Raw genomic sequence first — 24460 nt, 5'->3', positions numbered from 1 at the left:
AACAAACAAACAAAAACCCCAAGACACTAGGCAATGGTTTCATGCTTGAAATTTTGTCAGAAGAGGGTAAAAAAATAAAAAGGAGTTTTCAATTCAATAGCTGTTACCAAAGGAAGTGACGCAAATGCACAAAACTCTCATTCCACTAGCACAGATGCTGCTCTCAGAGAACTAATCATGTATACATTGGCCTCTAACAAAATCTGGGGAAGCAAGAACATATGCTTTTAATGACATTTTATAAACATGCGGAAGAAACAACAGTTCCTTTCCAGAGCACTCAGTGTATTTTCTGCATCACACGTAGAGGTTCCAGCTCAGAGAATTGTTTTAATAGTTTGTGCTTACTCAGGATCTCTAAAAGATTTTTATGTTTTCAACCCTGTTCTGCAAATCTATGTTTAAGAGTACATAGACTACTGAACAGTATCCTTCATTTCAGCTGTCTTTCCTTCTCCATTTTCCTTTCCCACAAATTCTACTATCAACACATGAAAAATAGAAATTAACACACTTCTAAATAAGTAATACCAAACGAATTCTATATAGAGGCATGTGTATTTTATCAGAAAAGCCTCTCAGAAGAGACTTGGTAAAATTTTTCCAGAAATTTATATGTTCATTATCATTTTGTGAAAAAATATTACATGACCAATAAAATAAAAACCATCTGGTTGTCTTGCTCATAATAGAAATTCAAATATTTTTCTACTCTAATTTTAATATGAAGCCTATAATGAAGGGGCTAAAGCTCAGGCTTTGGGTCAGACAGACTTTCACTGAAGTTCCAGCTCCATCACTTCATAGCTACGCTAAAGTACTCAAAAATGAGCCAATGTCCTCAAGAAGTCTATCTCATGATCCTTTGTGTTTCTTTAAACTTCACTAACTTTGTAGATAATTTAGATCTTTCTACTTGAGAAGAAGACAGGCAAAAAATAATGAATTAAAAATATCTCCTAGAACCACCAAAATTTAGAGATGGGAAGAACCCTAGGGAACATTTACTGATCAGAGGACCAACTTTAGAGAAGAAACTGAAGTTTAGAGAGGTTATGACTTTTCCAAGGTCAGATAACTAAAGAACACAAGAACGGACTTTACAATTTAGGTCTCCCTTACTTTTCACCAGATCATAGAAATATGACTGAAACCTAAAAGACACAAAAAGAGGTCAGGGTTCAAAACAGAGACTAAAGATCCCCAGAAATTTAATTCTATTCTGAATTATAGTACATTTTATTCGATTTGTCCCTGTTCCTCAACTGCCTCCTCCCATACCCCATCCCTATACACCCACACCTATTAAGGTATAACAATGGGATCAAAGGAATGAAGATCAAAAGAGCCATCTTTTCATTGGGACCTCTAATCACAATTATCCCACTGATGCCTAAATTAAGAGCAAATGGTCAGCGCTCCCAGAAAGGAACACTGTACCAGGCCACAAATACATCTGACCACTCCGGTACTTTTCAGGTGGGCAGTGCAATGCAGTGCTGAAGGGCACGGGCTCTGGAGCCCAACTGGATTCTGGTGGCTCTCCGTGAGGCTTTAGACAAGTTACTAACCACCTCCCACACCAGAGCCTCAGTTTCCTAATCTGAAAGAAAAAAAAAAGGAGAACACTAGCATATCTTGCTTGAGTTTATATAAACACTAAACTGCTATTCCAAAGGAACCATTCAGCATAGTTCCTTAGCACACAGTAATTCTTTCAGAAATGTTAGAGTTTTGCTATGACAACGATGACATGCTAGCCCATATCTGTGCAAAAGAGAACACGCACATGAAAGCAAACTGCATTCCATTCTTTCTGGTTACAAGGGTTAACATGAATATTTTCCCTTAAGATTACTATGCTATTCCCGATTTTTTCCCCTAAATGACTGTATTAAATTGTATTACAGAAAATAAGGAAATCAAACACCATTATTAATTTGCCTATTTTTAAAATAATAATTGCGGAAACCCTAAAAGTGTTCATTTAGCAAATGAAAATTTAAGCCATAGAGACTTGGTTTCCATGTTTCCTTCCTTGAAAGACAATACAGGTCCTGTTATCCATGGTCTCTCCCCTTCTATGGTTTCAGTTATCTGCAGTCAACCATGGTCCAAAAAATTTAAATGAAAAATTCCAGAAAAAAATAATTTGTAAGTTTAAATTGCTCACCATTCTGAGTAGCATGATAAATTCTCCTGCCACTCTGCTCTGTCCAATGAATCACCTCTTTGTCCAGCGTTTCCTTGCTATAGATGCCTCCCACCTGTTAGTCATTTTGGTTATCAGACTGATTTGTATCAAAGCACGTGTGTTCAAGTCACGTTTATTTTACTTAACAACGTTCCCAAAGTGCAAGAGTAGTGATGTTGGCAATTTGGATATACCAAAGAGTAGCTATAAAGTGCTTCCTTTAAATGAAAAGGTAAAAATTCTCAACTTAATAAGAAAAACTGTACACTGACATTGCTAAATCAATGGTAAGAATAAATCTACGATCTCGTCTGCTCTCGGAAGCTAAGCAAGGTCGGGCCTGGCCCGTACTTGGATGGGAGACCACCTAGGAAGACCAAGTGCTGTAGGCATTAAAAAATAAAAATAAAAAATAAGGGACTGTAAGCTGACAAGGTCTTTGCAATCTGTGAGGTCAACCAAGGGTTGCCTCGTAAATGAATGAATGAATAAATGAATGAATGAATGAATAAAAACAAATCTATCCATGAAACTGAAACAGGAAAAAGAAATCTATGTTACTTTTGCAACTGCATCTCAGACTGCAAAAGTTAATGCCATACTGCACAACAAGTGCTTAGTTAAGATGCAAAAGGCATTAAATCTGTGTCTGGAAGACATGAACAGAGAACAGTGTTGTTTCAAATGATGGCAACATGTTACCCCAGAAAGCATCTGAGCCTATATATCGAAGACTTCAGAAAGAATACTCTGAAACAAGTGACCAAATTCACATAACTTTTGTTACAGTATATTGTCAGAATTGTTCTATTCCATTATTAGTTATCGTTAATCTCTTACTGTGCCTAATTCGTAAAGTTTATTATAGGTATGTTTTCGACATATAGGTATGTTGGAAAAAACAGTATAGATAGGGTTCAATATTAACTGTGGTTTCAGGCATCCACTGGGAGTCTTAGAATGTACCCTCCATTGATAAGGAAAACTACTGTATATAAAATATATGTAAATTATGATAATTTTAAGAAAAGTGCAATGCTGGCCTTTTAAAAAGTCTCAACTGCTTCATTTAAAATAATTCTCTTATCATTCATGTAAATGATTCATCCCAGAATGTATCTATATCAATATAACTCTTCTGATTTCAATTTTTACTTTCCAATTTTTAATTTTTTTAAATTGTAAAATCACTGTACAGGCAATAGTTATTACAAGAAAACAGACAATCGTTTTTATTTATTTAGAGACCAAACAAAAGAAATTTTTATTGCTCTTTAATGTGAGGTAGCTTCTAAGCCTAATTACCTTCCCATGACATTACTTCACCTGACATAAAATCCTCAGGCAGTTCTGAAGAGGCTCAAACATTTGTTTGGTGAATATATGAAGCTCTACATTATAGAAGCTGGTTAATTTAACCAACAGAGAAATAATACATGCCTTAGCATTTCAATTTTCTTAAAAAGCTCTGAACTTGGTTATTTCATAACCGAGTGCTATTATTCTTAATGGCCAAGGCATTCTCTAGTAACAATTTAGGTGTCTTGGGAGTCTTGCTAACTCCCTCAGGCCATCACGGTACCATTCAGAGCATTAGGGCCTAGAACCTAATTATAATGCATTAAATGGCTTTAGTGCTCTCCAAGAACCAGCCATAGTGACCAATTTTCTATCAAGGAGTATAGAGAATTTACTTTCAAATGTTAGACTTAAAAAAAAAAATTAACAGTGGCTATTCCAGTTTCAGAAGACAAAACTTAAAGATTTAAATAGTAATGTAGAAATTACAGAAATACAGCCAGCAACCATAGTTTCTTTCTAACTTAAACATGTTCTCTGATGCAATTTTAGTTCAGTCATGTCAAAGTTAAAAACCATAAATATTATAACAGGATATTACATTCTACCAAAGTCTGCACATATGTTCATTAGGATCAAAGACACTATTTCATAACAAATAAAACAACTCCAAACTTCATTGCAGAATCACAACTTAAATGTATCTGGATTAATATAGTAAATACACACACACACAAACATATATATACACACATACATACACACACACAAACATATATATACACAGATACACACACACACACACACATACATACACATACACACACAAACATATATACACACATACATACACACATACACACACACATACACATACATACACACACATACACACACACATACACACACATACATACACACACATACCATCTATAAATCAAAACAGACCGTTTTCAGAAAAGAAAAAATTGGTATTATGTAAAAAAAAACAGCTATTTCTTAAGGTAGTGGAAATTAATAGGAGGGATTTAGTTTTTAAATGTCTAACAATAAAAATGTGTAGAAAATAAATTTCTTTATAAATTTCTGTATTATACACATCCTCAGAAAACCACAGAATTTTTAAAATTTCCAGATACCTATCCTTTCCTATTTGTTTTTAATCTTTTCTCCTGTTGATCTAATAAATATGCCAGGAAGTATAGATGACAAATGTTTAAACTGTTATAAAACCACTTACTCCTTTATGATAGAAATTTCAATTCTTGCACCGTAATTTACATTTAAAGTTACTACATTAGATGTTTTAAAGTTATTTAAGTAGAAGGTGACACTCCCTATCCCCCTCAACCGCCGCCTCCAAAAAAAAGACAGTTCGATATATATGGACTCAGAATCAATCTCCCATGCATTTTCTGTAAAAATTGTTGGAAAATGTACACCAGTCAACAGTGAAAAAGGAAAAATAAAAAGAGGACATCGAAGAATCTAAGAAAAGAGGAGAACTAAGAATCCAGGCGGGCAATAAAAAGAAGCCCGTAGTGATGGCTATGCCGAGGGTTCAGAGAACAGCCTGTCCAAAACTGATCATTTAACACATGGCATGATAAACTAGGCAAATAATATTCACCTAAATACTATAAGTGCTATTTATTAGTTTTCGACTTTCAAATTCAAGAGACAAAACATGAAAAACAGTTATAGGAAAAGAACAGAACTTACATTTTGACACTGTAGAACTAAGAGTGTAGCTGAGAGAAGCCAGGCAGTAAGGGGCAGAGAAGGAGAGAAGAACGGAAACCTCAATGGCCTAGTTCTATCCTGGGCAGCCACCAGTTACTGTTTAAAATTAACAACGCAATCAATATAGCTCAAAGTATAATACTGAGAATTACTAAGATAATGGAGGAAGAAACATGATAACAAAATTGAGAAATGTATAAGAAGTCAAATTCCTAATGGTTCAAAGCAACAACCTGAGTCAACAAGGAAAATACATAAATTAAGAAACAGGTGTAAGCACATTGCTTACAGAAGAGAAGCAACCACTCAAAAGAACTAAAAAAGTTATGGGGAAGAGGATATGAGAATTAAGACTGGAGGTTGGAAGGGAGAAGAACTTTACTTTTCATTTTATATACCTCTTTTATACTCCTAAAATTTTATTTCCAAGTACATTGTTTTTATAATTTAAAAAAATGTCATCCAATATCCTGTATTTGTGATTTTAGAAGGTAAATGTGGGAGGGACACACAATAAACTTTTAAAAGTTGCTTGATTTAATATTAAATATAGTTTATTAATTTTCAAAGATATATAGTACAGCACCAAACTTTTAATATCCATTAGCTAATATTTAATCATATGAATCCAAATATACATTTTTCTTATTATAATAAAATCATAAGTTATGAGAAGCATAATCATGAAATTGGTTATTTATTTGAGGCCTCCTCACTCCTGCCAAGGTTCTATTTTAACCTGTAACATCATATAAAATAAGCCACATGCTTACAATACTTAACCTCCTCCTGAATTGAAAGTTAGGCACTTTTACAAGAGGAATTAATTATTATATGATACAAGAGAAAGCAATTAAATATTGTAATCAAATCACATGAATTGTTTTTCTTAAATTAACTTTAAAAAATTTCTCGGCAAATTCAGGAAGTTTTCAACCACTGCAATAATTGAGCATCTCTCAGTTCTCATCTCCTCCAATTCCCCTCTTTAGCAATTGCTAATGAAAACACAAACAACACAGCAGGCTAAGAAGTGGGGAAAAAAAGAGTAATTAGGAATAATTTCTGTCCATTAACACTTGCTTAAGCAGCAGAACAACAGGAACTCTGTTGCCTGAAATAGCTGACAGAACAGCTGGATGATGTTTGAAAGATATGATAAATATAAATCAAAACGTGATTTTAAATTAAAAATAAAATAAAAGCTGCTATATAGGGTTACCTAGTATTCTATGATTGATTATTTAAAAATAAACTTATAATATAATTTCTTGATCCTTTCAATTTGTGCCTATATCTATTTTTGCCTTGGGTCACTGTAAAATAAGCAAGACATAAGAAAAGTCAATAAAGATATGTGGAATACATTATAATAATGTGAAGGTAAGAGAAATGAGAAGAAAAAAGAAAACATTTGTAACTCTTAAAACTACAGAACTTACTTTACAAAATCTAGATAAATAAGAGTACTTAAGGCACTATCCAGTGTGAACAATATGCAAATATCTTTAAAGGGAATAAATCGGTTCTCGCTCCCCACTCCACCTCACTCACTCTGGAAATAAATACAAAACACAATGTCAGCATACCTTTTTAGAGCAAAATATGTCAATGATATTCATCTGTTAATTTTAGGATTTTAAAAACTTATAAAGAATTATATTTTTCATGATGAAGTTAATACATGTTATCTTTAACAGAAGGGGAAAAAAAGTCTTTTTTTCCTTTCAAAACACTTTTAATTAATCTAGTCTGATAATTTAACCTCAACCTAAATAAGCTTCACTATTTCTGCACATCATGGTTTCAGTATTTCTACATGTCTTTTTGTACAAGCACACACACTAAGAATTTAGAATGAATAAATGCAAAGTCATCGTCACTCTGGGTACGAACAGAAATAAAGTAAAAGAGGGCTAAAATTTTTCATTCTAAGCCTTAGGACACTCAAGAAGGAGGAAGGTACTTAGCCTATGTAATCTGTTTCAATACCTCTAGTTACAAACCATAAATGACTACAATCAAGTAGAAATTGCTCAGTATAATACTGTAAATGAGCAATGGACTTTATAATCAAACAGAACTGAGTTTAAATCGTGATCCAGTATCTAGATGAGCAAACTTGGGCAAGTTATTTAACTTTGAACACCTTCTAAATTAAGAACAATAATAGTTACTAGAACAGGCACCAGTGTTTGGCATATGCCAGGGAGTTTAAAATATTAAATCACACTTTCAATAGTACTAAGCTAAGAATTAATTTATTCCACCTAAAGACTAGTTTCATTCTGGCGCTCAGTTCTCCAGTTTTAAAGAACATCCCTTACTGGAGTTTCATGACTTTAGTGTGCCACTTCACAAATGATCTGTTTTGGCCCGCTGTTGCACCATTTTATTATCAGTTTTCATTTGAGGAGCAGTTATTTAAAGTTTCAAAAAATTTTTAAACTGGATATTTATTTACTCTTCTTCATATGCATGTATAAGAAATACATTAAAGATGATAATAAAGAAACCCAGGGTAAAATAATTAAACAACAATATATATAGTTTATGAATTCAAGCCTCATATTTTAATTATAGTTTCTTGTTTTATTTTTGACCCTGAGGTTAAATGTAGTTCATTCTATCATACCCCTCCCTTTCTCAATTAAATGCAGGAATAAAATAAAATCACTTTTGCTGTTCTGTATGCAAGCAAAGGTTTTAAATGCATATAAAGAGCGGTTAACACATAAGTGTTAATGAGTTTTGGTCATTTCATAAATGATCTAGTTTCCAGCTGAGATAAGATTTGATGTCTAGAAGTAATCAAGATCTTAAAAATAAAACTGAAAGAAAAAAGAGTAGAAAAATAGGGGAAAAAATGGTCATAGAAGAGCAGCCACAGAGTCAACACTTGCATGTAACAGCCTGATGCTTTAAGTAAATCCTCTCTTATTCTGTCAACAACCTCACAGTAGGTATAATTATCTTAATTTATACATTAGCGAACTGAAATTCAGAAAAGTTAAATGATCTACCCAAAGTCACTCAAATAGAAAGCAGCAATGCCAGTACTCAAAATGTACTTTGTCTGACTCCAAAGAAAGTCAACTCTTCATTACAGCAAGCAATTTCTAGTACTTAAATTTCTGGGACATCAAAATTTTGTCACAAATTGGTACAGCCACTATGGAAAACAGTATGGAAGTTGCTCAAAAAACTAAGAATTGATCTACCATATGATCCAGCAATCTTTCTACTGAGTATTCACCCCAAAGCCTTGAAAACCCATATCCGAAAAGATATTTGCACAACAATGTTCATAGCAGCATTATTCACAGTGGCCAGGACATGGAAGCAATCGAAGTATCCTACGATTGAATAAAGAAGCTGTGGTACATATATACAATGGAATATTACTCAGCCATAAGAAGAGATGAAGTACTGCCATTTGCAACAACATGGATAGACCTCGAGATAATCATGCTAAGCGAAATAAGCCAAACAGAAAAAGTTGAAAATCACAGGATATCACTTATATGTGGGATATAAACCTAAAAGCAACAAATGAACAGGACAAACAGAGACTCATGGACATGGACTATAGACTAGTGGTTACCAGAGGGTAGGGCGTGGGGGAAGTGGGGAGGTAGACGGGGTAAAGGGTGTCAAATATGTGGTGACAGAAAGAACTATGGGAGATGAACACACAGTGTAAATATATATATGCCTTACTGTTAAAGTGTACAGCTGAAACTTATTGGATTTCGTTAACCAATGTCACCATAAAAAAATAAAAAATAAATTAGAAATAAATTTTAAAAAATTTGTCAGAGGGCAGTTATCTTTTGTACAGTTATCATTTGTACACGACAGAACAAAAACTAGGTGTAGAAATAGCTTATGTCCTTGATGAAAACTCCTTCCTTAGTTTTTTCTGTTACTCAAATGAACAAAAGGGATATCTAAGAAAGAAAAAGGGAGGGAGGGAAAGAGGAGAGGGGAAGGGAACCCATAGAATGTATTTCTTAGTTTGAAGTGTCATTTGTCTATTTCCTTTTCTCGCTTGTTCCTCCTAGCAATATGATACAACTGAGACATATCATACTAGAATACCCTTTAAATTCTATGGAGAGAGAATGAGTAAAAAACAAACCATGTAAATTTAACTCTCAAATACATACAAATGTATTTTTTATAATTCTTTTAATTCTAAGAATTCCGATAACACACAGATTTACTTCTGTTTCTGGAAAGTTACAGACTTACCATGAAACTTTGAGGCTTCAGGATCATTCACATTGATAGCAATTAATTTCCAATCTGTTTCACCCTGATCAATAAGAGCCAAAGTTCCAAGGATCTTCACAGGAATAACCTCTCCACAAGAAAGAACCTTTAAAGAGCAAAGGAATTTACATTTGCAAGGCTTTGGAGAAGTTTACTCATACATCATAACAATCCATATGAAAGATGAAAAGCACTATATAGACTGAAGTTTAATAGAGGTTCAATAATTAAAAATATTGTAAAAACAGTCATAAAGTCTTTTAAAATTATCTTGACCCCTTTCTGGAAACTGAAGTTGTTTATAGATCTTGAAATTTAATGTATGAGGCTAGAACTCATTAAACAGAAAACAAATCCATGTATATCATTATATAATATAAACCTGACTCCTGCTGCTTATGGGTAAAAAGAGACCCGAGAATTCTTTTAAATTGCTTCATAGTACCTTTTTTGCAAAACTCATTTTTCAGTTACTAGGGAAAGGTAAAATTTTAACATATTAGAATATAGACTTAAGAAGATAATGAATGACAATGAACGAATTATTAATATTTTAAAGATACAGACAATATAGGTTTCATAAAATGCTTTAAAAAGACTTAAAGAGAAACCTAGAAATAGCATGATGCTGAAGCAGATGTTCCGTGTGCTAAAGAAAGTTATTTCAGTGGTTCTTTCGAGGTGCCTATGCCAAGTTCATATGCATGCATTCTTCCCATATCCCTTTATTTTTAAAGGTTTAGTCTGCTACAGAATTTCACTGCAAGCTGAAATTTGAACACATGCTTCAGAATAAATTCCTTCATGATTCAAAATGCAGCTTTACATTTGGAAAGCAAGGTATTTATGCAAAAGACTGTCACTTTTGTGTCTTGAAATTATTTAAGACAAAAAAATCAGACATTAAACCATAGTCAAATAAATCCTTTCAGAACATTTGCAAAATGAATCCAAAATCTTAACATAAATCTACACAAAGTTGTAATTAGTTTACACAACAGATTAGTGAAATTGTATAAACCAAACTGAAATCTCACTTTCAGGAGAATATACATAATTATATTAACCAGACTCTCACATATTTAGGCTCTATTAAGTACCCAGCACCATATTAGACACTCTGTGTATAAAAAGAAAGGATCCTTGTTCTCAAAAGGTTTACAGTCTTTCTGGAAAGATTTACATACCTCATGCCAGGAGATCTTATAAAAAATCAAAATGTTCAAATTCAAAGTTATCACATAATCACCAATGAAAGGCCGGTTACATTGGTTAGCTCAGTGATAAACTTAGATCACTGGTTCTCAACCAGATGCAATTTTGCCCTCTAGAGGACATCTGGCATTGTCTGGAGATATTTTTGGTTGTCAAACTGGGGAGGTATTACTATCACCTAGTGAGAAGAGGCCAGGAATGCTGCACAGGACAGTCCCCTGTAAAGGACTTAGCCATCCAAAACATAAACTGTGTCAAAGTTGAGGGGCTCTGCAGTAGATCTTGGTGGCAGGGTGTCTATGGGAATTCTTGGGACTCACATATAGTTTTTAAAAGTGTATTCTAACTTGTTTTTTTATTCACAAAAATTAACTTACTTTGACATTTCATACATCATAAGGGCATATTTTTTATGGTCACCATGACAGGTAGGAAGTATGTCTGGAGATTATCAAGCTTCATCATGATGTATGCTCTTTGGTCTCATAAGCAATATAAAGGAACTAGACAAGCCATTGCCTGGTTAAATCATCATTACAAATTGGAAAGGAAACTCGGTCAAAATAAAAATTCTAGTTAAGATGGCTAGGAACAAACATTAAAATTTGTATGTGTCCCCCGCAATTCAATTCATTCTAAATCAATTCAACAAATTTATGCTGAACATAAAATGTCAGACACAAATGAATGATACGTAATCCCTCAAGGAACTTAACCTTAAACAATGTCTATTTTCTGTGGTTCTAAGTCTACTATCAAGTTCCAGGACTCTGCTCCTTTCCCTTGGCCCATTTACAATGTGGTGTTAAACAGGCTTTCTATCACCACGCACCTTACAGATGATTTAAGGACTCCTGCATTGCCAGGCATGAAACTAAGGAGCACAGTCTCAACAAAGACCTATTCTTTAGATGGCGATTAAGTACATACTTCATATTTACTAAATGTTAGTTCAAATCTCACTAACTAAAGGAATAAATTGCTCTGGCTAGGAGATAAAACCTATTTTCCCAGCTCCATTATAAAATTATCAGTTTACTCTTCCAAGGAAATTAATGCATATAGCATATTCTGTTACTAATTCTTGGGGGAATCACAGAGTTCACCAAGTTTAGAAAAATGAGTTGAGATTCTTAAACAAGAATATATGAATGTGCCAAAGGTTTGAAGCAGAATTAGAGTAGGATTCATCAACTTTTCTAGCTATCACGGAAAGACTTTGAAAGATAGGATTTTTAAGTCACAAATACGTGGAGCTGAATCTTCTACTACCCTGAACAAATTGCTTTACACAACATTTTAGGTCTTGGTTTCTCGACAGTAAAATGGAGATCATATTACTTATTCCTTAAAGAGTAAAGGAAAGATACATGAACTAGAACATAAGAGGTCTTCTTCCACAGATATTAGTATTTTTTCTGTCTGGTCTCTATATTTACTTAGCTCACATCTGTCAACTGCTAACTCTCAGGAGCCTGATATAAGCAGAACATAATAGTGGCCTACCACAAAAATTCTATGCTGATTCAGAATTCGAAGAATGAGGTAAAACTTCAATTGGACTCAATTAATACAAGAAAACTCTGGAAAACAAAACTCTTTAAGGCCTGTTATACTGTGCATTAGGTTTCTATTGTAGTTTAACAAATTATTATAAACCTAAAGGCTTAAAATAGTGTAAAGTTATTACCTCACAGTTTCCATGGCTAAGGAGTCCAGGCACAACATGACCTGATGCTGTTTATGGCCTGACAAGGCTGAAATCAAAGTATTGGCCAGGCTGGGCTTTGATATGAAGGTCCTAAGGAAGACTCCACTTAAATTTAGTTCCTGGCAGTTATAGGGCTGAGGTCCCTGTTAACTTGTTAGATGTCAACCAGGGATGGTCTCTGCAACTAGAAGCCAACTGCATTCCTTTTCACATGCCCCGCCTTCCTCCATCTTCAAAAGCATTGGTCTAGCAGTATTTCTCATACTTTGAACCTCTGACTTTCTCTTCTACTACCAGCCAGAGAAAGCTCCTTACTTTTAAGGGCTTATGTAATTACATGGGACCTGCATGGGACATCCAAGATAATCTCTCTACTTTAAAGTAAACTGTGCTCTATAAAATAATACAATCAAGAGAGTGATATCATATTCACAGATTCCAGAGATTAAGGCAGATGACTTTAATGGGCCATTTTAGGAACTCTGCTTACCGTAACCAGTTATCCCAAAAGAAATTAAAAAGGAAAAGCTATATTCAGGAAAACCTTTAACTATACCAACTCTACAACAGAAAATAAACTGGGAAAAAATGCCCAATAAAATCAAAATGTTTATTTATCCAAAGAGGAAGAAAACAGAAAGAGAAAAACAATATGACTTTTGGGATAGTAAGATTGTGAGGGAAGGCTGAAGCTTCATTTTATTTCCATTAATATAACTAAAATTTTCTTGAACAATAAATACTGTTGAAGGGGGAAAAAAAACCCTAAAAATTGAAGGAATCTAGGTCAAACATAAAAACAAAACCAGGCAAAAGTAAGAAATTTGTTCCCATGGAAAAAAAAATAAAACATCTTAATGGTTACTGGGTTAAAATAGTAGCTAGACCTAAAATATTATATCTTGGATACTCTCTAATTCTGGTTCCTTCTTGGTTTCTTTTACAAGCTCCTTTTCTTCTACTGACTCCTTACAGATTGGTTAGCTTGAGGGTTGTGCCCTTGCCCAACTCCTTCTCCTCATATAGGAAGTCCCCTGGTGATCGAATGCCAAGCATTCCTAGTTTTGCTCTCAAATATCTCCAGCTCAGCCCTACATACTCAACTCCCTACTTCTGCACCTACATGTCTCCCAGGTACCTCAAATTCATCATGTCCAAAGCTGGGTTCATCTTTTCCTCCTCTCCTATTCGCTCCTCTCAGCATTTTCAGTCTCAGTGAGTAACATCTCTCCTCCTTCCCTCCCCACCCCCAGATTCTTAAGCCAGACACAGAGGGGTCATCCTTGATCATTCTTTGCTTTTCTTCATCTCATTAATCATGAAATATTGACTCTATATTCTAAATGGCCTTTAAATCTATTTCTTTCCATTCTCCTTGCAGCTAGCTTTGTCTAGTTCACTATTTTCTCTCTCTTGAATTATTCCTGCTACTGACCAGTTTCCTTTACGAAAACAGGTGGTGAGCTAGATTGGACCTGCCATGGGCTGCAGTTTACCAATCCTTCATTTAAGAGAAGGAAATAAAGTAGGAAGTAAAGATACAAAAAGGGACTGATATCAGAGGGATCAATAGGCTAGAACTTTAAATAGTTGAAGAACCGGTACCTTCAAAAGAGAATGGAAATTTTGTGGTGTAAATAAACTAGAACACGTTAGAATAACACGGTCTGTACAACGAACCTTTGAGCCTATTTCACAAACATCAATAGGATCATCATCTCCACAGCAGTTTGTGCTCTTATCTTTTTGATGGGGATCTTCCCAAGTCTAAAAAAAAGCGGGGGTGGTGGCAGAAATATAAGTTAATGCTTGCTATAAAGTATCTTAATATTTCCACATGATCATGAAGTTTCACAAACAGCAATAATCCAAAGGAAAATTCTTGGAAATCAATAGGCTCAACATGACAGTACATCCTTAAGCATAATAATTAAAACATATTTATATTATTTCCTCTCCTCTCTCACCTCTCTGTATAATCACATCTAAAAGTGGGTAGTATTTCCAAACAGATTGTCTTTCAAGTTTAATGAGTGTCTAAATTCATGTTCACTTTCCGTTTGAGTTCAGATGTTCCCATCGTCTACATCCTTGTTTCCACTGATTGCCTAACCTGTTGCTTCCATCATTCACTGCTTCCTTGGACAAGGTCTGGCTTTTCCGCGTTTGAAAACACATTTCCTATTCTTTAAAAGACTTCTACTAGAAGATACCCAGTTCTCCCTTCATAAACTAAAGAGCAAGATAGTGCCAGCCAAAGAAAATAAAAATCTATATTTGACTCATTTCATTCCATTTAAAAATTCTTCTACCTTTTCCATCAAATATCAAGACCTTGACAAAAACATGAAAAGCTGTCAACTCTTTAGTTTATTGAAAAGATTATAGGCTACAAAATAAACATGTGGGCACATTTATAAATAAGTAGCATGACAGAAATTTGTTATCCAGTTTAAATATCCCCTAGGCTCTGTTCTTCCCCAAAAGACTCATAATTATCAGATTCTAAAGGAACTGTAGAAATTCTCTAAAATTCTTTTCTTCATATTTACATTATAAAGATGTAGAGAGCTGTGTCATCTCAAGACTGTTATCTAGAATATCAGATTGTCTAAGCTTGGTTCCTATAATTTTATATAATTAAAAACAGACTCTTATTTTCAGCTAAACACTGAATAAATTCTAATATTTTTCTTCTAGTCCTAATTACAGTATATTCAGGAATAAACTGACTCACTCTTACCCCCCCACCAAAAAAAAGGTAAACCTTATCCAATAACACTTCACTACCCACAAATACTAATATTACTAATAAAATATAAGAATAAATATAAATGTTAACCTTACATACTGGTTATAGGTGCAAGACACCTTCTAAGTGATACACACACACTCACAGATATACATACACATATACATATATATATCCCATGAAGAATGGACCATTATTAAGCCCATTTTACAGATAAGTAAACTGAAGCACAAAGAGTTTAAACTTGCCCAAGTTCAGTTTCTCAATGGTGGCAATGGATTAGAACTCATGCTATTAATCATGATGTTATGATGCCCAGATTTTGATAACAACAGCAGTTAAATGGCAATGGCTTTGAAATATAACCCTATTCCATTTCATGACCCTTTACTCTGAATCTCCTAAGTATAGTTTCCTGTGGAGGGTCTCTTCTGTCCTTCTGTTCCCATTACTGCTTCTTGTTTTCTATTACCTATCACCAGGCATCCATTCACACAGTAAATATTTACCAAGTACCTACTCTGGGCCAGGAACAGAGATAAATAGGACATAGTCAATACCCTGAAGAATGTCATGTTAATAAATGGTACAGCATTTATCACAAATGCCATAAAATTAATCTTAATGTGCTGGAGAAACCAAGATGAGACTGAGGTATGACTGGATCAAGAAACCTAGAGGCAGAAGCAGAAAATACGAGCAGCGCCTCCTTCCTAAAACACGTAGGAGTATATATATTGTTACAACCCCTTTTGTAAACAATTTGGAAATACTTAGTAAAGCAAAATAGGTGTGTAATTCATAATTTATCACTTTGACTCAGAGGTATAGACCTAGGAATTTATACTTATGTAAACTATGTATATAGAAAAATTTTAGCATGAATCCAAGAAAAGCATAAAAAAACTAAAAACAACCCATCAACAGGAATATAACTGTTAAACTCATACAAAAGATGGATATAAAGTTATACAAATAAATAAATTAGAATACACAGATTATTGATCAAGCTTAAAACAAATCTTACTCGTCCTCATGCAAGTGTTTGAGATCATTACCTTACAATCTATAAACATTAACTAATACATTTGTAATCACTATGCTCTGATCCCTGTATCTCTTCAAAAAATCATTGACTTGTGCAGAGCTGTACATACAGGTGCTCTTTGAGAACTACTTCCTGATTAATCAGGATTCCTGTCACCAAGTCGAAGGAAGTAAGATCTCCTCAACCACTACTGTACTTTACCAGCTTCAATTTAAAGCAAAAGCCTCTACCAGTTGTTTCACTATTAGCAGCTAACATCAGTAGCAACAGTGTCATCATCATTGAGATAATACAACTGAGAACTCACTATGTGGCTAAACACTTGGCTTTGATCATCTCATTCAGCATTCATCATAACCTTTTGGGGTAGGTGGTGTAATGACACACATGAACAAACAGACCTCGTGAAATTTAGTCACTGATCCCAGGTTATCAAACTACTAAGTGGTACTAAATGATACTTGAGGGTCAATGAACCAAATTTATAATAAAGTTCAAAATAATAAACACAACGATATTACATTAAAACCAAAGAAATCTTGAATTTAGTGATTCTTGTCTTTTAACATTACCCAGACAGGTCTTCTAAATATTTACTCAGAAAGATTGGGAGAAGACAAATAAAGATGATTTTTGCTCAGGCCAAACTCAGCGACTCTGAGGAAGGCATTATTGCTAGTGTGGGAGAAGTTATTAGGGTTAAACAGTCTAGACGGCTGACGGTCTGAAGTAATGATGGCACAATGATGAATCACAGCTAAGGGGAGAGACTGCTGCTTAAACAGTATTCTGCTGCTTATGTTCTTCCAAGCACGGTTGGCTTGGTAACTGCTCTCAACTAATTCCCTGCTGTTACAAGACAAACCTAAGAGAATAGCAAATTCCAATACCTACATATGCCTATGAAACAAATGCAACACACACAATGCATTCATTTATTTATTCATTCCTCGAATACTGATTACCTACTCTGTGCCAGGCACTAAGCTGGGCAGTTAGAAGGCATCAGTGAACAAAAGAGACAGAATGTATGCCCTTAAGAAGTCAGTATTCAAACTGGAAGAAACAATAAACATAAATAACTAAATTATATAGCATGTTAAAAGTTGGCAGGTGTTATGCAAAAGGGAAAAATATAAAGTATGAAAGGTGGAAGGAGAGTATGGGAGGCCAGGTTAAAATTGTAAAGGATGTTCAGAGAAGACATTATGAAGACGGTGACTCCTAAACAAACATGTAAGGAGGATGCCATGTGCACACTTGGGAAAGAGTGTTTCACACTGGAGGACACAGTGGGTGTGCAGGTGTTAGACAGAGCGTGCCTGGAGTGTCAGCAATTGTGAGATGGCCACTGTAGGAGTGAAGGAGCAGAAGGAGGAGGATGAGGGAAGTTGGAAATGAGGTCCAAACATAAATGGGACAAGAGGCTGGATTTCATTCTGTCTTAATATTGACAAAGAAGCAAATTATCCTTTCCCATAAAAACTGGCCTAATTTCAACATTTTATAAACATTAATCATCAATTTAGGTTTGTTTTTTTTTTTACTGGTAAATTACTTCTAATTTACCAACCTATAGTGGATTCATTTACTGAAGACTAACACACACACATATTCACATACACACACTACAAGATCAGTTTGGGTTGAAAAAGACAGCAAAGATCTCTGCTTAAAAATGGCAGAGTTTGTTTTTGTTTTGTTTGTTCATTTATTTCTTTTTGGTATTATGTTCCGCACAAGTGAAATCATACAGTTGTTATCCTTTTCCATCTGATATTTCACTTAGCATAATATCATCCTCAGGATGTTGTCACAAATAGCAATATTTCATTTTTTATGACTGAGTAGTATTCCACTGTGTATATATAGCAAGTTTACTTTATCCATTCATCCATCAATGGACACTTAGGTTGTTTCCATATCTTGGCTATTGTAAATAATGCTGCCATGAACACAAGGGTGGACATAAATACACAAAACAGGAATGCCTGGATCACAGTCTTAATATTTTGGGGGGGGAACCCATTTAATGTTTCCCATAGTGGCTATACTGATTTACATTCCCACCAACAGCGTACAAGGGTTCCCTTTCCTTTACACCCTCTCTCGCATTTATTCCTTGTCATTTTGATAACAGCCCTTCTATCAGGGGCGAGGTGATATCTCTTTGTAGTTACCAGAAGAGCAGAAGGGTAGAGAGAGGGTGAAATGGATGAAGGGGGTCAAATATATAGTAATGAATGGAAACTATAGACCTTTTGTGGTGAGCACACGATAGTGTGTACAGATATCCAATTATAATGTTATACAGCTGAAACTTAAATAATGTGATTAACCAATGTTACCTCAATAAAAAATAAAAATAAAAGCACAAGTATAAAAAAAAGGCAGAGAGGACACAGGTCTATTTCCTCTTCCTCACTTCCACTCTAGCCACACTGCCCTCCTTTCCGTTCCTCAAACACACACACCAGGCCTACTTCCACCCCAGGACCTTTACACTTACTGTTTCTTGCTGAATTCCCCTAGACATCCATACTACTTGTGCCCTCACTTCCTTTAGGTCTTCACCCAAATAACACTTTCTCACTGAGGCCTTCTCCTTAGTTTAGGCCTTCTCCTAAACTACAACAATCCCAACACACCCTAGCCCCATCTTCTGCTTTATTTTTCTCCAACACACCACCACCTGATTTATTACACATTTTTTTTTTTTCTGTCTCTGCCCAGGATAAACATGCAAGAGAACTTTTGTCACTTTTATCACTACTTTATCTCCAGAACTCTGCCTGGCAAACATCAGACACTCAAAAATTATGTGCTGAATGAATGAACAGCTCTCTGACAGCTCGTTACAGAAATGACAAAGGAAATTAGAAACACTGAAGAAGTCACAGTGGTGGAATGGAAGTGAGGAAGGATGAACATTACAAAATGAGACTGAAGAAGTTAGCAGAGGCCAGATTACGTAGGGGTAAGGCGCCATGTAAAGAATGTTATATTTTATCCTTTGAGCAATAGAAACCATTAAAAAGGTCTCACATAAGCAAAACATTAGCAGATTTATGTTTTAAAATGTTATTTTAGATGCTGGGTGGAGTGTGAAATTTTGGTAGGTGATAGGGAACACAGAGTGCGTTAAGAGACTACTTCAGTCTAACTCTGTTGTAAGTAAATAGGAACTACTGTACAGACTAATATAACAGCAGATAAAAGCACCTTGAAACTTCAAACACATCTAGAAGAGTACAAAAATTCATCAGGACTCTAAATAGATAAACTACAAAAGCTTATAATTAAGAGATGAGTTTGTAGCACCTATTATGCTCCACTGTAACCACTGGTTTAGTTGTCAATCATCCTTGTGAGACTATAAATCCCTTCAGAGAAAAGACCATATAATAATAAAAGTACCAGGAATAATAATAATGTGATCACTACTCATTAGGCACTCTTCTAAGATGAAAGTGCAATAACTCGTTGAACCTCAACAAAACCATATCAAGTAGGTACTTTATCATCTCTATTTTACAGATAAAGAAAGTGAGACAAAGAAAAACAAAGCAACTTGCCCAAGGTTACCTTACTAGCGAGGGCAATTTGGCTCCAAAACCCACATTCTTGGTCACTTATTATGCTGCCTTAATCTTATATCTTATTTTTCTTTGTATATCTAATACCTAATGTGTTGCCTAAAACATAAATCTTTAATAAATATTTAATAAAATTAACGTGAACTTTAGTTTATCCTTACATACTCTGTATGTCTGTTTTTGTCTGTCTTTCTCTAATTCAATGACTTCTTTGGCCTTCATCTCATCCATACATCTCCTACTACAGACAGTAACCCCAAAGCTTAACATTTTTTAACCCTTTCACTGCTAGGTTCAAACAGAATGTCTACTTAGGCACCTGGAGAGCACCTGCCTTCATGGTTTCAACAGACATTCTCATTCTTAGCACATCATTTGAGAAGAGCCTGTTTTGAAGAACCTATCCATGTGGGTGGTCTAACTGCATCAAAGGCAGCCTGACTCTTTAGTAAACAATTTTCTTTTTTCCTTTCTGTGCATGTTTTTTCTATATGGGCAGCTGTTTTTCTGAGTTAGATAAAGCAAGACCCCATCCTCAGGTATTTCCCCAAAAGCATATTAAAATTTCATATAAAATATATGTAGCTGAAGGAAACTGGACTTTGGGTGGTAAACACACAATAGAATATACAGTTTTAAATGATAATGTACACCTGAAAATTATGTAATTGTATTAACCAATGTTACCCCAACAAATTTAATTAAAAAAATTCATCTAAAATGTTAAAATTAATAAATAAAATAAAAATAGAAAAAATAAATATCCAGATAGATAAATGGTCTAATGGCTTTTATAAACATTAAGGCAGATGTTTCTTTATGTCCCCCAAACTTGGACTTTTGATTCTGCATATTCTGAATTTTACTCACTAAACAATCTGGAAGTAAGTACCACTTCTCAGGAGTGAGATAACATAAGAAGAAAACATAAAGGGATATGGCGGAAAAGCAAATCGGTAAAGCAAATAGTAAGTGTCATTCTCGAATATGAATGCTGCTTTACCATTATTTAGCCCTTGCTTTCTCTGCTTTCCACTGAAAACTTATAAATTCATCCTAGTGAATAAGTCACCTACTTCAATTCACAATGAGTTCTGAAAAATAGTTAATAATTTAAAAGATTCCTCTGTTAAACTTTAAAAAATAAAATACATGCTAGCATAAATAAATGTATATAAAAGCATTACTTGTCGCAGTCAAAGAAATGACTGCAGATAAAGCAGATAAAATATTTTTCACTAACTCTTAATAGCCAAGCCCAGAAAAGGAAATGTGTTCAAAATGCCAAATATAAGTGTCCTATGTGCCTAACTCCAAGAACTTGAGTGTAAACATAAATAGTTTTTAAAAAAAATTTATTGACACAATAAAATTCCACGTTAAAAATTTTAAATTTATAAATCTCTCAAACCGACAGGTCCTTATAACCAATTTAAATCTAGTTCACAGGATTTACAAGGCAATTTTTTCAAAAGACAGAAAAGTTTTACCATTATAATAAAAATTTTACCTGAGGGAGGGCACCGTAATTCCATATGTAACCCTTGTGAGGAAAGATATTTGCCACATATCGTAGCTTGCCATCCTTTATGTCTGGTTTAATGGGATTCAATGGCTCCTCTGTGGCAATCTAAGCAGATCGTGGGGAAAAGGGGGCAGGAGGATGAGAAATGATTAATCTTAACTTCAAATAGTATCGTAAAATCTGCTATTTTCAGACTAAATATTCATATTCCAACTTACTGATCAAAGATAATGTAAATCAAATCAAGCCAGCTACAATTTATAATTTACAGTATTGTTTAAGAAAAACCATCTGGAAAGAAAACATCAGATTATATATTTAGGCACTCTATTATTTATGCACTCATTATTTCTAACACAAATAACAAAATGACTAAAATGGCAAAAGGATAAGGATTAACCATCTTACTTTTTTTACTAATCTCGGGCTTTTAACCATCAATCTTATGATAATAAAGGTAATGCAAAGATTTTTACCAAGTGATTTCATTTCCGAGTTACCTTTCTATCAAGCATATCCAAATTGCCATGCAAAAAGGAAAAAAAAAAAAACCTATCCTACAAAATAAACAAAAAATAACTGAAGCCATGTTTGCATGAATAAACACTGTTTAAATTAGGCAGAATCTCACAGATTCTTGGTCTTATATCTAATTGAGTAAGGTAGAGAGTATCTAGAATGATGAAACATTATACATAAAACAAGACTAAAAGGAGAATCTAGTATCTTTATTTTTTCCTATTAAAATATTACTCCCTCCCCCCTAAAAAAACTGCCATGGACTGGTGACATTACTGACAATTCTCCAAAAGGAAATTCTGAAAAATACACACCTATATAACAATACTTATTTTAAATACTTGAAATAAAACTTGCCATCATATCCAAAGTTGTAGGAGAGGGCTTAAATAACTAAACAAACGAAGTGCCATAAATTAAATTTCACTCAGAGCTATAAGGGGTCTTACCTAACTGCAGATGGAACAATAAATTCTGAAAAGTAAAGAGATGTTCTTGATAGGTCCATGTCTCATGGAAAAGATTAAAAAAATATAAAGAACAGCTAAACAGGGGAACAGCAGACGCTTTTAGACAATGCTCATAAATCAAGAGTTGGCCAGGAAATGCTTGCATTCCTGGTAGAGTAAAATCTAAAGGAGAATTAAGCCCTTAGAAACTAAAATTGCCATAAAGCCCAAATAAATATGTTTCAGTTGTGTCTATGAACAAGATATATCTCGGAATCTGAGTAAACCTTGAAAATATCTGTCATTTTCAAAGATAGAGGAGTGAAGGAAAATTAAATACGTGTGTAACAAACTAGAGGCAAAAATAAAAAACACTTTCTCTAAAGTATAAATTCACCTATGAATAATATTCTGCATTTTGAAATTAGATTCAAAGTAAGTTCACAAGAATGTTTTCAATTGTTTTCATTATTAACAAGTTTGTCAACCATCTCAAATTCATAATATTAAGACAAACAACTTCAAACGAAGTTTTTCTATCATTATTATCATTTCCATTTGATATTAATAGAATATATCTATACCTCCATTTTAGCATTTGTCCACCGAGGTATTTCGACAACCATATTAAACAAATTCTGCAGTTAAAAAAAAAGAGAGAGAGAATTAAAATTTTTTTACCTATCCTTTATTTTTACACTATCTCCTGTATGAGAATGCTTTAGTTTTTTTTCTGCAAAAAAATGTTTGCAGAGTCTCCATCATGTGTCTGCCTATGCCTTAAATTCCTTCTAAAAAATTAGAGAAGTTGTCTAAAACACAGGAGAATTTAAGCCATCATGTCACTTGATCATCACTGCATAAAGTTAAAAGTTGTTACATTTCTGGAAATACCTTGGCACTGTAGTGATGGAACCAGAATGGAATCAGAATATTTGTTTTAATTTTTATTTTCAAACTAAAATAAGAGAAATGGGGACCATCATGTAAGTTGAATATCTGACTTTTCCAATCTGCAAAGTAATTGTGATAATCTCTACCCTACTCACCACACAAGGTTGTTTAAAAAGATCAATTATATAATTTAAATGAAAATACACAGAAAATTATAAAGTAAAATATTTTGAAAATTACAAAACAATATTTAAATCCAAATTATTATGATCACATGTAAAATTAAAGATATCAGTATAGGCCGTTTAAAGCCTAACAAAGAGACACAATTTTCTAAATTTAGCTTGCATATCTGATGATTTCTGGTTCTCTAAAGTTCCAAAAGGACCATCGCTTCTAGTTATCATTTCTGAACTTTGCAGAATGCTTAAAACAAAGGAGACTCTAGGTCAATGGTGAGTAAAACTAATTTCTTCAGTAATAAGAATATAAGTGTATAATTTCCTATAGTCCTCATAGAGAGTTTTAAGGTTAAAGTTGATTCGTATGCCATTTTGACATCATTAACTAACAACTTAACGTGGCAAAACAATGGTTTAAAACAGTGCTATCCCCAAGTGTGGTAATGGACCAGTGCTGATCCACAAGCTGATTGTTACTGGTTCATTTAGAAATGTTTATATCAATATGATGGAGTAATATTTATGTCTGCTGAATGTAATAATAAGAATTACACTTTTCTATAATTCACTTTGATTATATTTTAAGTACCAGTTCACAACAGATTAGAAATAAACCACCAAAAAAACTAGTCCTTTGCCAAAGATCAGTTAAAAAGCAGTGATTAAATATACCTAATCTCAATCATGCCACGCATAAAACTCCCTGGAGAGGTTTAACCAATTCAAAAAAAAAAAAAAAAGATTCCTAGAGCCCCACCTCCCACATGCTTGAATGCAATTGTTCTGGGGTGGAGCCAGGGCATAGCTTATTTTTAAAAGTTTTTTGAGCAATTTTAATATGCAGCCACAGTTGAGAATCTCTGGTTTAAAGCACTGCTAAACAGTATCCGGGGCTTTCTTGGTGAAACATGAATGCTATTATTTCAAAGAATGCCATTTATGCAATTAAATATAGATATAAATTGAGCCACAAAAGTACTGATAGTTTTTAAGTTTTTTCTAGATAAGACTAAAGTTTACCAATAACAAGACCACATATTCATAATGAGGTAAAGAAC

The 24460-nt window shown here is 34.0% G+C and overlaps 1 protein-coding gene across 4 annotated transcripts in view; it reads right to left on the bottom strand.

Annotated features, from left to right (window-relative positions):
- PPA2 (pyrophosphatase (inorganic) 2) overlaps window positions 1-24460 on the bottom strand; it is a 76805-nt gene that overhangs the window by 32300 nt on the left and 20045 nt on the right. For 3 of the 4 annotated variants that reach the window (XM_011361490.2, XM_011361493.2, XM_023531375.1), the window contains 4 exons: window positions 22911-22964; window positions 21344-21463; window positions 14118-14204; window positions 9491-9617 (listed from right to left, as the gene is read on the bottom strand). In XM_011361490.2, the coding sequence (XP_011359792.1) occupies window positions 9491-9617; window positions 14118-14204; window positions 21344-21463; window positions 22911-22964 (388 nt within the window). The remainder of the gene's footprint in view (window positions 1-9490; window positions 9618-14117; window positions 14205-21343; window positions 21464-22910; window positions 22965-24460) is intronic. The other variant, XM_023531374.1, reaches the window with a different exon arrangement.

The sequence above is a fragment of the Pteropus vampyrus genome, unplaced genomic scaffold (genome assembly GCF_000151845.1).
Source record: "Pteropus vampyrus isolate Shadow unplaced genomic scaffold, Pvam_2.0 Scaffold67, whole genome shotgun sequence".
Classification (NCBI taxonomy): domain Eukaryota; kingdom Metazoa; phylum Chordata; class Mammalia; order Chiroptera; family Pteropodidae; genus Pteropus; species Pteropus vampyrus.
This window is presented reverse-complemented; position numbering and strand designations above follow the sequence as displayed.